The sequence below is a fragment of the Anopheles maculipalpis genome, chromosome 3RL (assembly GCF_943734695.1).
Source record: "Anopheles maculipalpis chromosome 3RL, idAnoMacuDA_375_x, whole genome shotgun sequence".
NCBI classification, from domain to species: Eukaryota; Metazoa; Arthropoda; class Insecta; order Diptera; family Culicidae; genus Anopheles; species Anopheles maculipalpis.
The window spans coordinates 68,624,692-68,639,966 of NC_064872.1; the positions used below are offsets into that span (position 1 = coordinate 68,624,692).

General features: G+C 40.5%; 3 protein-coding genes across 3 annotated transcripts in view; 2 read left to right on the forward strand and 1 right to left on the reverse strand.

Annotated features, from left to right (window-relative positions):
- The window catches only part of LOC126561397 (potassium voltage-gated channel protein Shab), a 38,437-nt gene that overhangs the window by 16,604 nt on the left and 6,558 nt on the right, over positions 1 to 15,275 (forward strand). The window contains exons 4-7 of the mRNA XM_050217510.1: positions 8,570 to 8,712; positions 8,795 to 8,974; positions 9,611 to 9,637; positions 11,075 to 11,188. Coding sequence (XP_050073467.1) covers positions 8,570 to 8,712; positions 8,795 to 8,974; positions 9,611 to 9,637; positions 11,075 to 11,188 — 464 coding nt within the window. The remainder of the gene's footprint in view (positions 1 to 8,569; positions 8,713 to 8,794; positions 8,975 to 9,610; positions 9,638 to 11,074; positions 11,189 to 15,275) is intronic.
- LOC126562940 (histone chaperone asf1) overlaps positions 1 to 15,275 on the reverse strand; it is a 50,249-nt gene that overhangs the window by 14,584 nt on the left and 20,390 nt on the right. The gene's annotated exons all lie outside the window — the stretch shown is intronic.
- Positions 1 to 15,275, forward strand: part of LOC126562554 (guanine nucleotide-binding protein subunit beta-1) — a 99,544-nt gene that overhangs the window by 453 nt on the left and 83,816 nt on the right. The gene's annotated exons all lie outside the window — the stretch shown is intronic.

A 15,275-nucleotide genomic window follows, 5' to 3' on the forward strand; every position in this document is an offset into this window, starting at 1 on the left:
AACGTGGACAATGTTGCCCCTCGAGCCCCCGCCAAGAGTTATGTGACAAACGGTGCACGAACACCCAACACTGCCCGACTGCACTGCTGGATAACTGAGTAATTTATTGTCACGGAAAATCTAACGGTGCTAATACACTATTCCGATCCAATTCTTCGCGTTCTACTGTCCTCACTTAAATTGACCTGGACGACACATAATTTACTGCAAACTTCCTGCAACTGTACGTGACAGGACGGGATGGTGTGGATCAGAGGTTGGATGAAGAGGCCGACGATTTAGAGTGGGCGTTAGGCAAAACGAGGCTTTGGCTTCGAATTCCGAGTTACATACGGGCAGCACACATTGCTATCGGGCACAGGCCAACATTCCAAGCCAGATGGATTTTTGTCGCTATAGTGGTGGTGGTCCTGCTCGAAACAGTACTTTAAAATTCCTCATATTTCCATGTACAACTTCGCTCAACAAAAAAAAGAGGGTAAGGGTAAATGCAAATTAAATCCATCCATCCAGCGGTGGTAGTCCAGATTTTGCTAAAAGTGAAACCAGGACACTTGGCTGATTAATGCCATGGGTTGGTTTGCAACTGCATGTAACCTTCTTACTTTTTTCTGTGCCCAGCTGTTCTGTTTTAAACCAGGTTACGAGTTCAGTGAGCCTCCCTATACTAGCCCCAAAAAAAAACAATAGCTACAAAATACTGCACTGGTACAATTTAGTGCTCAGTGCAAAAAAAGAAACTACGTACGTTCCTACGAAACTTTAATTGAACAAGTTACCCAAAGCGAACTTTAAGTGACCCTTACTAAGCTAACACTTTATTATTCTTGCTAAGGTGTGTTTAATAAAGTTTCCCATTCCCCGTTTGCACACTCGCTCGCGTTGGGAATAAAGTGTGGCACACTCACACCGCGGTTGTCCGAGCCCATGAAAAGTTGATTTGATTTTAATTACGAAATTTATTACTGTACTCAAATGTGTTTACACTAGACACGATACAGAAACCTCCCAAGTCCCCAACGGTCCAAGCGGTACATCGCTAGTGGCGCCATCGAAGTGTGGATCCGTGCTCTGGGAACTCATAAATATTCCAGACATCTCCAGTTCCCAAAGTCAGGACCACCGGTTTAGCGCCACCGGTACGGATGTACTGGTCCAAATTCTGGCTCGTTCCAGTATAAAGTGCATCGGTACGGTGCCACAATGCCGCAACATCTTGGCTGTTTGTCCTATTGCTTTGCACTCGTGGTGAGCATCTCGCACCAGCAGCTGTCTGTGTGCCGGCTAGTTGGGTAGATTTTCATTCCAGGAGTGTTCCCGAGATTTTACCACTCGGCCGCCAGTCTTACCGTTCGATATTTTCTACTTGCGAGCGTTTTTTTTTTCCACCAGTTTCGCAAACCAGAATCATTGAAATGGTTCTCGGGTGCATACAGATGTTGGAGGCTCTCCTTCTCTTAGCGCCTGTTACGAGTGACCCGATGCGGTTTTGCAAGGATGCAACTGGGCTGCTTCGGATGCAACACACACAGCGAGACATATAAATTCCATCACAAACCAAATATACCACCAGCTTTATGGTTCGCCAAAGGTCCTAGTGCCTAGCAGACGACGGGTAGACAACACAGCCATTTTCATGAATGTTAAACATGAAAATCTTGCAAAGAGTATAATTTTGGAGGAGGAAAAAAATAAATACAAAAAGTAATTGTTTCAGTTAAATATTTAATATTGTTGTACTTTATTTTGGAATCCATTTTTTTGCTAAAAAAAAGGTTATACTGATGGACTTTCATTATTTAAATACGAACGCAAGGCAAAATATTATATGTATAAAGGATAGTTTGTTTAAGATTCAATTTGAACCACTGCTCTAAAGTAGCTAAATAGGTTAGTTTGCTTTTTTTAAAAAAATGCTAGCGATCCTTATCGTTTTAAGGAATTAAATTCTAGTAATTACATTTAAAAATACAACGACCCTTAATTGCTAAAATAAGAATCACAATGACCGCCTTACAAAACACGTTACACATAAAATATACGAAAAATCGTATTCTATACTTAAAAATAATCAAATAAGCGAACCAAAAGGAAACAAATAAAACAAAAACAACAGTTTAAGGACAAAGCCAAAGCATGAACAAAGCAGACCACAACTTATCAGTACATGAAATATAGCGCCGCAAAACGATCGATATGCAACGAAATGTATGAATTGACAGGGGAAACATGTTTAAAACCCCTCCACAGTACAAGCAACACCAGCAATATTCGATCAAAAAGGTTTTGTATAATTTTAATTATTGTTTGTTTGCTGATCATGTCTATGCATTTCAAATATTTAGTTTTCAACTTCTTTCAACGCTGTTTTCATACACTTTTTGGTTGCATTAAGGATATGAGTTGTATACAGAGATTTGTTTTTTACTAACAGTAAACAATTGTTGGTAGTATAAATTGAAACAGGAATAAATTTTGAATAATTTACAGAAATAATAAATCATAAAACAAGCAAGCAAATATAATTTCCATTGTAAAGTCAGTACAAAATATTTAATCGAAACACTTTTCTCATTTCCAGCACTAGTTTGAACTTTGATTTCAATTTTAGAACAGCACCAATTTAAAAATTAGTTTTCCAATTTAAAATTTTTGTTTTTGCTTATTTATTGCCACATTGTTTGCTCATATCATTCCAATTTTAATTAGTAAAATTAAGTATTTAAAAAATCAATCATGCTTTTATATATTAGATTGCTTTTTCTTACCATCGAATTGGAAGTGGAATAGCACGAATCGTACACCACCCATTGTCAAAAGCGAAAAAAAAGCCTAATAATTCGATGGGTAAAACAGTTGTACCATAGATGCTTATTTTGCTGCGGAATGATTAGCAATATTAGCAAGGGTAATTCTTCGATCGGTGTAATGGGAAGAAAATGCCAAACCGAAACAAATATATTGTAAAATTTCCCCAATTGCAGTAGTAGTAGTGCATATCCATACGGACTACGATCAACTTTCTCGCAAACATACGAAACGTGCGAAATATTGCTGGTCGTTTGTGATATTACATAGAGTTGATTTTCTTTTTACAGATTTTAGAATTAAATTAATATCTTCTCTAACGTATGCATTAAAAAGAAAATAGACTCATTTGCAAAACTGTGATTATGTTTTTTGTCTTAAAAAGGTTGTTCATAACATCGGTATGATCAGTAAAGCATAATTTGTAACACATAAAAATTGTGATTCGACGTTGATGGCTGAAATTAAGCCATCCTTATGACAACTATTAAGAACGAGCGACTGCTTTGAGTGCTTTTAACAAAAATCAACTCAAAAAAAACTTTTTTTAAGTAAACCACTGTGGACAAGATACCCCATCCAATCGATCTGTAAACAAGATGGAATAGCAACATAAAGGATTTTAGCTAAATTAACTTTAGTAAAGTTATTTTTAGCCTATTTTTTTAATGCATATGTTATCCGTGAGTCCTTCATGATCCATAAGCTCATACAAATTATTAGAGCGTACTACATAGAGCCCTTCGCTAGATTAATGAACTTCAGAGGCAAGAAGAGATCACTGCACTTGCGAGAGAATAATTAGTTTTCCTTTTTTAACAGACTTGCAAGTCTATTTTTTCTGTTGCTGCTACTATGTAATCTTCAAAAAAAACTGTAGACTTTCTCCATTATTATCCAAGAAACTACGTAGCGTTTCACATATGCTATTTAATTATCCTCTTTTACTCAATTGGTGGGCAAATTTGTGTTATTAATAAACAACAAAACAAGACACCTCTTCCGGAGAGAAAGCGAAACTCTCTGGGACACTTGTTTTTTTTTTCCACTGACTACACGCGCTCGCCCTATTATCGTGTCGCAGGTGATCAGAGTGACCTGATGGAGTCGCCGGTCGAATCGATCGTCGTGACGCCCGTCGCTGCCCGGCGTCGGCAGCCACCACTGTCGTCCCGTTTGGCCGAACTAAACGAGGAGCTGCGCACGGAATCGGCCAGCATGATGATGAACAACTTCACCGTGGATGGACACGAAAGTTTTGTTAGATAGCCCCAATACATACGCGTACGTCAAAGCGAGGCGACGCCATTACCGAAGCCGAGCCGTTTCCCAAGCATCTTCACGATGGCCATTACCACAAAAACAACTATTACTACTACTATTACTACTACTGAATCTACCACAGCTACTACTACTACTATTATTATTATCACTATTAATACCGCCATTGCTGCGTCTTTTGCATCCACTAGCAAAAACAAAAAACGACACACACGCACAGCAATGTGCATTTCGTTTCTAAATAGGAATAATGTTACGCACTTAACCCCACTACACTACCGCCTGCTAGTGCGGAGTACCCCATTGCTAAACCTGCTAAACTTGCTATCAATTATACTGAACGATCCTAGCAAAATCAATCGATCACTAGTGAAACGGATAATACAAGGCTACTCGTTGCTTCAACATGTGCCCTTCTGCACACACACACACACAAATAGTGATACCGAAATCCACATAGTTAAGCTTAGCGTAACCGTTCCTTTGCCTAGATAGTGTGGCGCATCGCTTCGATGTGTACGTTTTGTGCTTCTCGTGATGCAACGTTTATAAGTGTGTAATGTAAGCGCGTTACGTTACGCGATGACACAGTACAGTTCTCATATCAACCATTTTATCAACACACCAACAGCAGCAGCAGCAGCAGCAAATCAAACCAATTGCTGCTTCTGGTAGAGCGTGTGCAAATGATCGGTGCAGAAAATGTGGGAGATTTTTTTAAAGGAGCGTGTAAAGGGTGAGGTTGGATTAAAGTGTTAAATAATTCTACTGCTGCTTCTACGTTCGAAACGACAGAATAAATCAAACGGCTAGTGAAAATGCATTGTGCAAAAAAAGATACACGTTTTGCATAGTACTCATGAAATCATACTGATAAAGGAGAGAATGAAATTCGTCTCACAATTGAATAAATAATTAAATCGTACCAGCTCAGTAGATAGGCCTCTAACAAGAAGCTACAGCTCTCCTTACGAAAAAATAAACAATACATATTTTTGCCTAGCTAATTGCTAATAGAACTTGATCCATTCTTTGGAGATGTTTAATTTGAAATGAAGCTTTTATTTTCAATAAGGCAACTGTCTAAATCGCGCATTATACAGGAATGGACAATACGGAAGAAATAATTTCATCCCAATTTATTTGCGAAGGATTCTTCATCAAAATAGAGCAATTTGGAAGTTTTTCTTGAAGATTTGTTTTACAAAATCACATTTTACGTAAAATAATTCCCCATATTAGTGTGAAACGTTCACAAAGCAACACATTAAGAACACAAAAACACAAACATACGGCTTAAAACGACATGAAAGGTAAATGAAAAACACAATCAATACAATTGGCTGTTGAATTAGATAGTCAGCTTTGAAAGCAACTAAAAACAATCATGCACTTCAGGAAAGGAAATAACATTTGATACAACATTACAGGCAAGGCAAAGGAACTTCGTTCAAATGAGAGCTTTCAGTTCGAAACTCAATCTACATTCCAGCGTAGCCAAGCTGCGTTTCGAGCTGCGTTTGCATTGTATTTACTGGGCACATAATTTTGCTTTCGAGATCCACTTTCTTTCCACTGAGGGATCTACAACAGTGATCAAGTCCAAAGAGTTCCAGGTGAGATGAAAGCGAATTTTAAGCACAATCCAAAGGAGCTAAAATGAAGCATGAAATCAGACAGAAGCGTATCGTTGTAGCACCGGGTATGAGAATCGTTTGTACACACAATCAGGCACACTGGCACAAGACTGTAATATGCTGTAAGCGCCGTAAGCTTAAGAACGCAAACAATATAACATTAAACGTGGGAACGAAACGTTCCATTCTCCGTGTCATGCTGCGGCATATTTGCATTTCGCTTGATAAGTACGATAATCACACACACTCGAACAGAAATGCAATGCTTAATGTGGGATGCGTGCGTGCGTGTAAATGTATGATTGTAATCGATGTATAAGCAATATGTACGCGACTGTAAAATGTATAATCACAACAAAAAAACGAAACAAAAACGAGTAAGCGAAAGAATGGCTAACCCCGAGGTGGGAAAACACTCGAAACACCGTCCAAAAAAAACAAAATGCAACAAAATGTTATTGGTTATGTTGTTTGGTGCTGAGTGTTTCTGTGCATTTGATTTGATGGCAGTTTGTCAGCTTTTGAATTGACAGTTTAGACTTTCATTTTAAAAGTAGCATCCTCCTAGTTCGAATTATTTCAACAGATTTTTAAACAGTTAGAAGTTGTGTTTCCTGTAGAATTCTTGCAATATTGTTCATACAAATTTTACTAAGCTTCGGATAGTTTATTCTATTAAATAGAAACTTTCGATTCAAATCTACTAAAACTATCAATTAAAATATATGAAGAAAAAGAATCGCTAGTTCATTTCCAATTCACTCATAAGCTAAATAGTACGTACACAGTATACATAATCCATCAACTGTCAACATTTTTACACTATTTAACATACCCGTTCATATGAAGAAGAGAAACCAAACCTCCTCCTCACTACTTTGTCCCCACACTTGACCAGCCGCTGTGCAAGAAGAGAGCGAAAAAAAAAGGAGCCGAAGTAAAAACAATCAATCGTAATCGTTCTTTCGCTTTTATAAACCTAGCCTTTAAGCTACTACAAACTAGTACTGTACACTTTTAACATCGCGCAAAACCTACTTAAACTTACTCACGTTTCGCCACGCCATAACGCCGATGGCCGGAACAACATACCCCGTAAGGGTTCGTGCTTTGATGTTGTAATAATTTTTCAGAACCAAAATCGTTCCCATACAGTTGCGTACTGTTTGCGTTTTATTGTTCAATGTTTATGCCGATGTTCTTGCTTTATCTGTACCACGCAAATGCAGTTTAGTTTTGTTATCGTTGCGTTACTTAGGGAATTGAGAAACGAAATCTTGTTAAATCAAACGTTATTTCACACGTCACACGTGTCTGCTTTGTTCAGGACGCGCGCTGGTTTGTTACAACGCTGTAGAGAAAGGTTATTTAGTAAAAGGAGAAGGAAACAAACAAAAAAACAAAACAATATGTTTATGGTTTAATTTTCTGCTCACAATGTACCATCAGGTATCGCGGGAGAAGACAAAAAAAGTGAACAGAAAACAAAAAAAAAAGTTTTAAAAAATCGTTCCAATAAAATTGAATCGAATAAAATTTTGTGAACACATTTTGTGGATAAAACAGAAAAGGAAAGGCATAAGTAAAGTCATGAAATAATACCATAACAAAAAAAAAAAACAAAAACCCCAAACGAAGAAATGAGTTTCAACCGTTTTGCTTTTGCATCGTTACATCCTCATATGGGTCGGTTTGTGTATCTCCCTTTAATAATGTACCCAGAAGCGTTCCTACACTAGGAAACACATTTTTTTTGTTGAGTTCCCATGCTCGAAAGTAGTAAAATTTTTATTTATGATATTGTGTAATTGGTGTAATTGATTTGAAAAAACAAAACATTGGTGTTTAATTAGATAAAATGTGTTTCTAGTGATGGTGTGGTTGTTAATTCTAGTACCTCCTGTAGCATTACTGATTGGTGGATGTGGATGGGAGTGAGTGCCTATGCGTGTTGTTGTTTGATATAATGAACTACCAACAAATAAACCGTTGACTAAACTCCTTTAGCTAGATTTACTAAACACAAACCATTCCCATTAAACAAGTGTTCCATAAAAGCTAATTTAAACATTAACATGCTGCACCCAGCATTCGCACTGTTGTTATTTTCTTCATTTTTGATGGTAAAATTTTAAACAATATCCGTAATATTCTCCGGTTCCGGTGTAACGCTTACATATTTAACAATTTAGCTTGAATTTCTTCAAGATTTTCTAGACGAGTGATTTAAACACGCACCAAAATGAACACATACGGTCACCATACGGACTTCATTCGCCGAGATGTGAAAGCTTTAGCGCTCAATCGTCACTCATCCTTCCATAAATGATGTACATGATCGTAGCGAGCTTCCTTACATGGTGGATTTGCTGCGTTTTCCAATTTTTTTTTAAATCACAAATCAATCAGACGTTATGCTTTCAAACGTGCTTTTCAATGCTACCAATGCTGGATGATTTGGTGATAGTCTCGGAGAATGAAGTGCATCCTGTTACCGATTGTGCTAAGCTTTCATGAACACGTGAAGTGATTTTTTTTTTCACACAAAAATTAACACAAAAACACCCACCGAATTCACTCAACAAAACAGGTGAAAGTGTGTTGAAAGAAATGAGAAGCAATTTTACCGGTTTTTTTACAATGCTCTTCAGCCGCAGATAGAAAATTTCTGCCGGCCGGCGGAGAGTTCATTTTGCATTACAAGCGAGCGTTCGTGCCGTCACAAGGAACGGCAAATACGGGTGGTCAACATTTGCATCAGCACTACCATACGCTATTCACTGTTGTTTTCTCCGATTCTTTTCTTTCAATTACTTCCTTCCTACGTTTCCAAAAACGCGCAGGGCACAATCTTTCCGTGGCGGACGGTAACAGCACGGAGGAGGGCGATTCGGTTAGCGGTGGCCGCAATCCTGCGATGACCGGTGTCGGTTGCTACAAAAACTACAAACATTCCGCTGGTTCACGCAAACGAGTCAATTCACAGGTGAGTGGCGGGAGCGAGCGCCCGCAGCGGTAGCGCAGTGAACCGAGTGAACCCTTTGCACGAATGAACTCTGCTCCAACAGAACGAAAGCTTCACGCAGCCGATGATGGGAACTTCGCTCGATGCGGAAGCGGCCCCACCCTACAGTCCCTCGATGCAGCACCACAACATGGCGATCGACATGGACGCGAACGAGGAGCAGCAGCTGATCATGCAGGAAACGCCCCATCACGAACCACCGGTTATGATGGCCACCAGAGCGGTATGTGATTGACGTTCAGCTCGCGCCCGCGCTTACATTTTCATCCTCCCCGCTACCACCAAACCCACCTCCACCTCCGCCCCCACCCCACCCCTTGATGCTGCTTATCGAAAAAAAAACTGGCATTAGCTTTTGTGATCGACCAACCAACCAACCTCACCGATTTTAAGTTCCATCCGCTTTCAGTTAACCCCTAACTCCTGCGTTTGTTCTGCGTGGCCCGAATAATTCGAATTGATGTTGTGCTGGTTGTGTTTTTGTTGCGTTACGCTAGCTTGACTGCTGGTTTTGAGTTTTAGGTTTAGAAATTAATCAAAAATTGTTCACCACCTTATTCGCTTTCACCATTCGATCGTTGCGTGGCGATCGTTTTCCATATTTTCCGAAATGAAAGCTTCCTTCCGTGCAGCATAGCAAATTGGATGTAGTTGGGCAGGTTTTGCGGCAACGCATCGCTCTCATTTTTGTTTTCCACAAGCCACAGCCTTTGGCAACGCATCTTTGCTTCACATCTACTACTGATACTATTGTGTAACCATTTGCCATCATCCTACCTGTGTACTGTGTGTAAATAATTAAATGACGCTCTCTATCAACTTCCTCTCCTTCCGATCGAACTTTGTTTTCTTATTCTAGTACTACAACAATCAATGGAGCCACGAGGTATTAAACTAACAAACCAATAAGCTTACCGCTCGTGCATAATCTTATCCGTTTGGGTTTGTTTTTTCTCCTTCATCATTCGCGCAATACTGAGGGGCTGAGATATGTGTTTGTTTTGAATAACTCATGTAGCTCATTTAACACTTTTGCGTTGTTTTTTTTGGTCACGTTTTCTGAATTTTGAACTAAAATCGAAAAATCACACACATACACAGTAATGCTTGAGTTTTGTCACAGTAATGCTAGTAAGTTTAGTATTTCATTCAGTCACATTAAACATCGAATCTATCGGCATTACTCCTTAATGCAAAGAAAGCTGAGATTTTTCCTATGCAATTGTGGGTTTGTTTTTTGCTTGAAATATTAAATTTAAAGAAAAAAATTACTAATGCAAGAAATACGAAACCGATGCGAATCATTCTTTGCTTTTTCACTCACGGGGTTTTTGTCGAGTAAGATTTTCTGTAGTTTTTGGTCTGTTGTCTGTTGGTGGCACAGTGTTTTTTTTTCTCTTTGACATACTGCTTAACCAATTTCGCTTCTGAATGCTTCAGCACGCCCTGACCGTTCTTGTGGGATTTTGAATTTTGCCTTTTTGATCAACGGATTCAACAGTGTTTTGCATGTCCATAGTTGAAAGGTTTCCTTTTTTCTTGCATGATCAATCCACTCTTTTCACAGTTTTCTCATGTTATAAAGTCTGTTTGGGTGTTTCAAGGACTCTTTCTTTTTATATTTGTGTCATGTGTACTTTGTTTCGAATTCTTCCCTAACGTTCTTACTTGTTCACTCACCAACGATTCTTAACAGGTCGTCCGAGATGAACCAGTATTGTTTCCGCCATTTTTGTACACATTGCTGCAGATGGAACTGTTACATATAAAACTGGACACTTAAGAGACATTTCAGTACTGATTTTGGTAATATATCTGTCCCCAATCCTTCTCTAAAATTGGCCATTTTATCCTGATTGGTGTCGAGGTAGTGCCACAAACTCTAGTCTTTATTAATTCTACAACTTTGTTAGCTATTGTGTAGCCCTTTTCGGATAGCTGAGCAAGACATTTGATATCCGTTTCTTCCGGTACTGAACCTACCCCGACAAAGTTAAGTTCAAACTGTGTTCGAAAATGGCTGGAATATTATTAGTTCAGTACTCAGAAACCTGTGGAACTGTGTGTCGTTCGGCTGTCTACAAGTATCATCTCCGCCAATTTTTTGTTTTTTCTTCATTAACCCTTTACGAAAGCTGGTATTGTTTTCTCCCCTTAAACCACCCTTTAACAACTCCTTCACGTGGTAATATCTCACCAACTACGGCTACGATAATATCCTTTCCCGGATTCTTTTATTTTTCTTTCTTTCCGGTTCTTTTGTTCACTTCGTTTTGTTTTGCGTGTTCCCGCCAACCAATATAACCCATCGGACTCGTTCTAGGAAGTAGAAGAACTACGACGACAAGTTGCACTAGAAACGTCCTCCACCAGTAAGCGGGACAAATCCGATACCGAACTGCCATCCGAGTTTGAGTGTTGCTTTTGCACGTCAAAGGTACATTACAGCGATTTATCGTCTTTTTTTCTGTTTCCTCCAATTTCTTGTTACACGTAAATAGAAACTCTGCTAGCTGTGGGTTTGGTTGTGAGATGTTAGCGGTATCTTTTCATTTGTCTGATTTGTTTTCAAATAAAACTATCTCACAATCACGAGCAAACAACCTCTTTGTTTGCTAAGAAAGAAGGTCATTCGGAGTAGGGAAGAAAATTCGAGTAACTCTTACAGAAAGACGCACACAGAAAATGGAGGGATCTATTGCCAACGTCCGGTAGTTGCCTTAGTTTTATTACACAAAATGTAGCAATTTGGCACCGCATAGACACAATCACACTTACACACTCAGAATGTAATGAAGAGAGAGAGAGGGAAACTTAATAAGATCCCGGCATACACAACAACAACAGAAAAAAGTCTCATACAAAGTCCACAAAGTCACCCACCCACCGAGTTGACAGTTTGACATTTACGTTCTCCAACGGACGCATCGATCGTTCCCAGCACAGAACACAAGACCACCAGAATAAAACAGGTATATCTCTTCATCGCTTCTGCTTCTCTAAATGTGAAAATTCACACGAGAATAGCCGAGAATTCCGGACACGGAAGACACGAAAACACCCCCTCCAACAACAACAAAAAAACCGAGGCGCGGATAATTTGTAGCCAATTTCACTTCTCATTCTCACGGGCAGGAGATATTCGGTCCGCTGGATGTGCGGTTGCTCCATCCAAACCGGTGCCATCCCTCACCAAGTCCATTAGCCTGTGTCCTTTGTGTCCTGCTTCGGTGGATGCCACATTAGTAAGGATGACTTAAATCACTTCCTGGCTTCCCTCCCAACGGCACGCTTCTGTTCCGTCCCTTCCGGCAGTTAGTGAAGATCGTTTACGATATCCTTCCCATCGGTGTGTGCCCTCACCGCGGGGTTGGGCACACCCCAAACCAAATATCTCGCACACTTCGAATGTCCGGGCAGCAACGGTTTCGCACCTCCTTCGTTTAGCAGCGGGATAAAAATGGCACCGGGCACCTCCTGACGTCACACTGCTGCTATTTATTTCCCGATAAGCCGTCGCAACACTGGGGTCAAACAATGTTGGTAGCGCATCGTCAACTCCACGGCCACCCACACGAGCATTCGTGTGGTTTCGAATGTGTGTCTATATTCGTGTTTGACTTTATTTAATTTTTTCTCCTTTCGTGCCACTTCCTTTTCCACTTTTGTCTCCTTTGTCTAAGAGAATCTCCTGATAGGTAGCTTTTAAAGCTTTCCGTCCCGCTGATGCCTAAGGACACCTAGGAATCACCGCGACTTGTATTATCGGGGTCCGGGCGTCCTAGTTCGAATCGATACCCCCCGTGTGTAGGTGTTTGTAAGCGTTTGAAAGGGAGGAAAGAAACCGTATTACCACGCTGTTAGCATAAATTGATGTTATAATTTTCTTCTAACGCTCTGTTTACCGTCAAGCTTCCCACCTAAATGCTCTGTTAGCTTCCACGGGCTTCTCACCTGTCCACCCGTTTAGTAATGACAAAAATTATATCCGGACGTGGTTGTGGATGTTTCGCGCTTAAAACCCCGTTCCCGGGCCAAGAATTCCCTGGTGAATCTGGCAGGGGCAAGAAAGCTTTTAGAATGCTTTCAAGCCTACATTTCACTTCCGGATGGTAGGACCCGACCCCCGAGGTGATGAGGTTAATAAATGCCAATCGTTTTCGGTGGCGGGTTCATTGGACGGTCATCCTTCCGGTTTCATTTGCCGTGCTGTCAGTGATTTGAGTTGGTTCGGTTTCTTCCTTTTTTCTGTGTAGGGGCAACAAGAACTTAATTGATAGAGTTGGAGTTTAGATTTGATTTTGGGCACCTTAATTATTGGGGTAAAAAGTGCAGAATGTACCGTGAGCGGGGCTCAGTAAGTTGAACTCCCCAGTGGCAATTAACTCCGGACCCAAGCCGCAAGCAATTTCCTGTGGGTTACTATCAGTTGCTTTGCTTTCGTGACTAACTTCTAATGGCAAGCGAGTGAAAGCCTCTTTATCTAATATAAGCTGCTGCTGCTGCTGCTGTTGCTGGTGCTACTGCTACTGTGAGCGTCCTACAAAAGTAAACCACGTTTTGATTCCAAAAAACAACCTCACTACACGCGCCATGACACACTATTCATGTTTGTCTGTTTTGTTTGACTGTTTGTTTGTCTCGTTCGTTGTCTCACCTTTTCTTGTGTTTCTCACACAATGTGTTTGTGAGTTTGTGTGTTTGTTTGTTATTTTTAAGACACAACGCAGTTTTTATATCATTTATTCATTCTTGTATTACGTTTCCTTGTTTCTTTTTTATGTTTCTGTATTACGTGAAAGTGCAATGTATTTTGTTTTTCTTCTCTCTCTCACCTCACTTCTTCTTTTCTTTTGCTATTCGAACCCATCGCCATTTGTCCAACCAAACCAATCCACACTTCTGCCTTCATTTCGCAACATCACACACAAACAATATACACATACACTACCGCACTACACATCCTCGGCCATACTGCGCAGTATTACGAATGTGATTGTAATTTCGCACCCAACTCGCCTTACTACATGCCACAAAATGCACCGTGCCTACATTACGACGATCAACTACCACACTACACTGAGCTGAACCATCAACTTAGCCGATCGAACCACATTACTACCAATTTCCAGTGTCCGCAGGAATGCCACACCGAGTGTATTCCGCTGCGTTCGAAAAGCGTATGACATCTGCTGCACACGCTCGGGGGCTCCACGCGTTCCAGCAGCGTCCACGGGTTTGATGGGAGCACCGGTGCGAAGGAGGCAGAAATAGAGCTGTAGTACTTGGATTTCTGACGGTGCTGGGAGCACGCGTAAGCGTTGAAGATCAAACACCCCAAAGATCAAACAAAACAGTCCGAGCAGAAGAACGAAGACATATCAAAAGCATGCGTCGTGGACCCTGTCCATCCCAGATACTGCGATCTTTTGCCCTTATCTCTCTCTCTCTCTCTCTCTTTTTCTCTTAATCTAAATCCTAACTTTGTAACGACAAACAAGCGCACACACTTTACCAATTACAATTTTACACCGTGATGAAAAACGCCTCCAGAAAGCGATTCCGATTTCCGAACGCCCCTCTCACTCACTGTCTCGAATTGTTTTGCTGATGTCCTTTTTGTGCGATTAATGCGGCGCTTGCTCGATTGATGCTGCGATCCTCAGAGCAAACATGCATTATCACAGGTGAGTTTCTCGGTGGATTCCAGCCGTGGAGATTCCTTGTTTTGTCCTACTACTACTACTACTACTACCTGCTAGACTGCTTCACAAACAAAAATCTAACGTACACACCTCTCTGCTCGCTGCCCTGTGTTGTTCCTTTCGATCAGAAGAATTTCAGTGCTGCTTGCGAAATTCTTAACTAACACCGCTGGTAGGAACATCCTACCAGCACAGTTCGGCAACGAACGGCAGGAGTAAAACCCTCTCTGCCTGGACCTCACACTAACCTGGCCTTTTTGCAGCTGTTTTTTTTTTTCTCTTCCTGTGCGATTTCTTCACCAGTCTCGTCACTTATCGCTACTTGTGCCGTATTTTCTTTGCGTGATTGTGTTCTGTCTAACGTTGTGTATGTGTGTGGTGTGCTTTTTTTGTAGGTCTAATCCGCGCAACAACAAAAAAACGAACATGGAGACAGCTGCTCGCAGTCCTATCCCGCCCAATATAACCTTCCTCATGCAGTGTGTACCCTTGTGTCCTTTGGAGGCGAAGACCTTGTTTCTTATCTTTTTTATTTCTTTACAAGAAGTAGAATGTTCTGAACATAAAAATGGTTCCTCCTAGTCTCATTCCTACTGTCGATACGATTTTAAGAGAGATTGTCTTGAAGAGATCTCTGTGAAAAAGATTCTTCGAACAAACTTAATGAAACATTTTGACACTAGAGCAAGAAAACAAATCCATACCGGCAGAGCCTTCTTCAAGATCCTTGCAATAAGATCCTCCAACAGTCAGTAGAATGTGTCTACCAAGAGGAAATGAAAACAAACTCCACCAATATCAACCAATGACAGATAACCA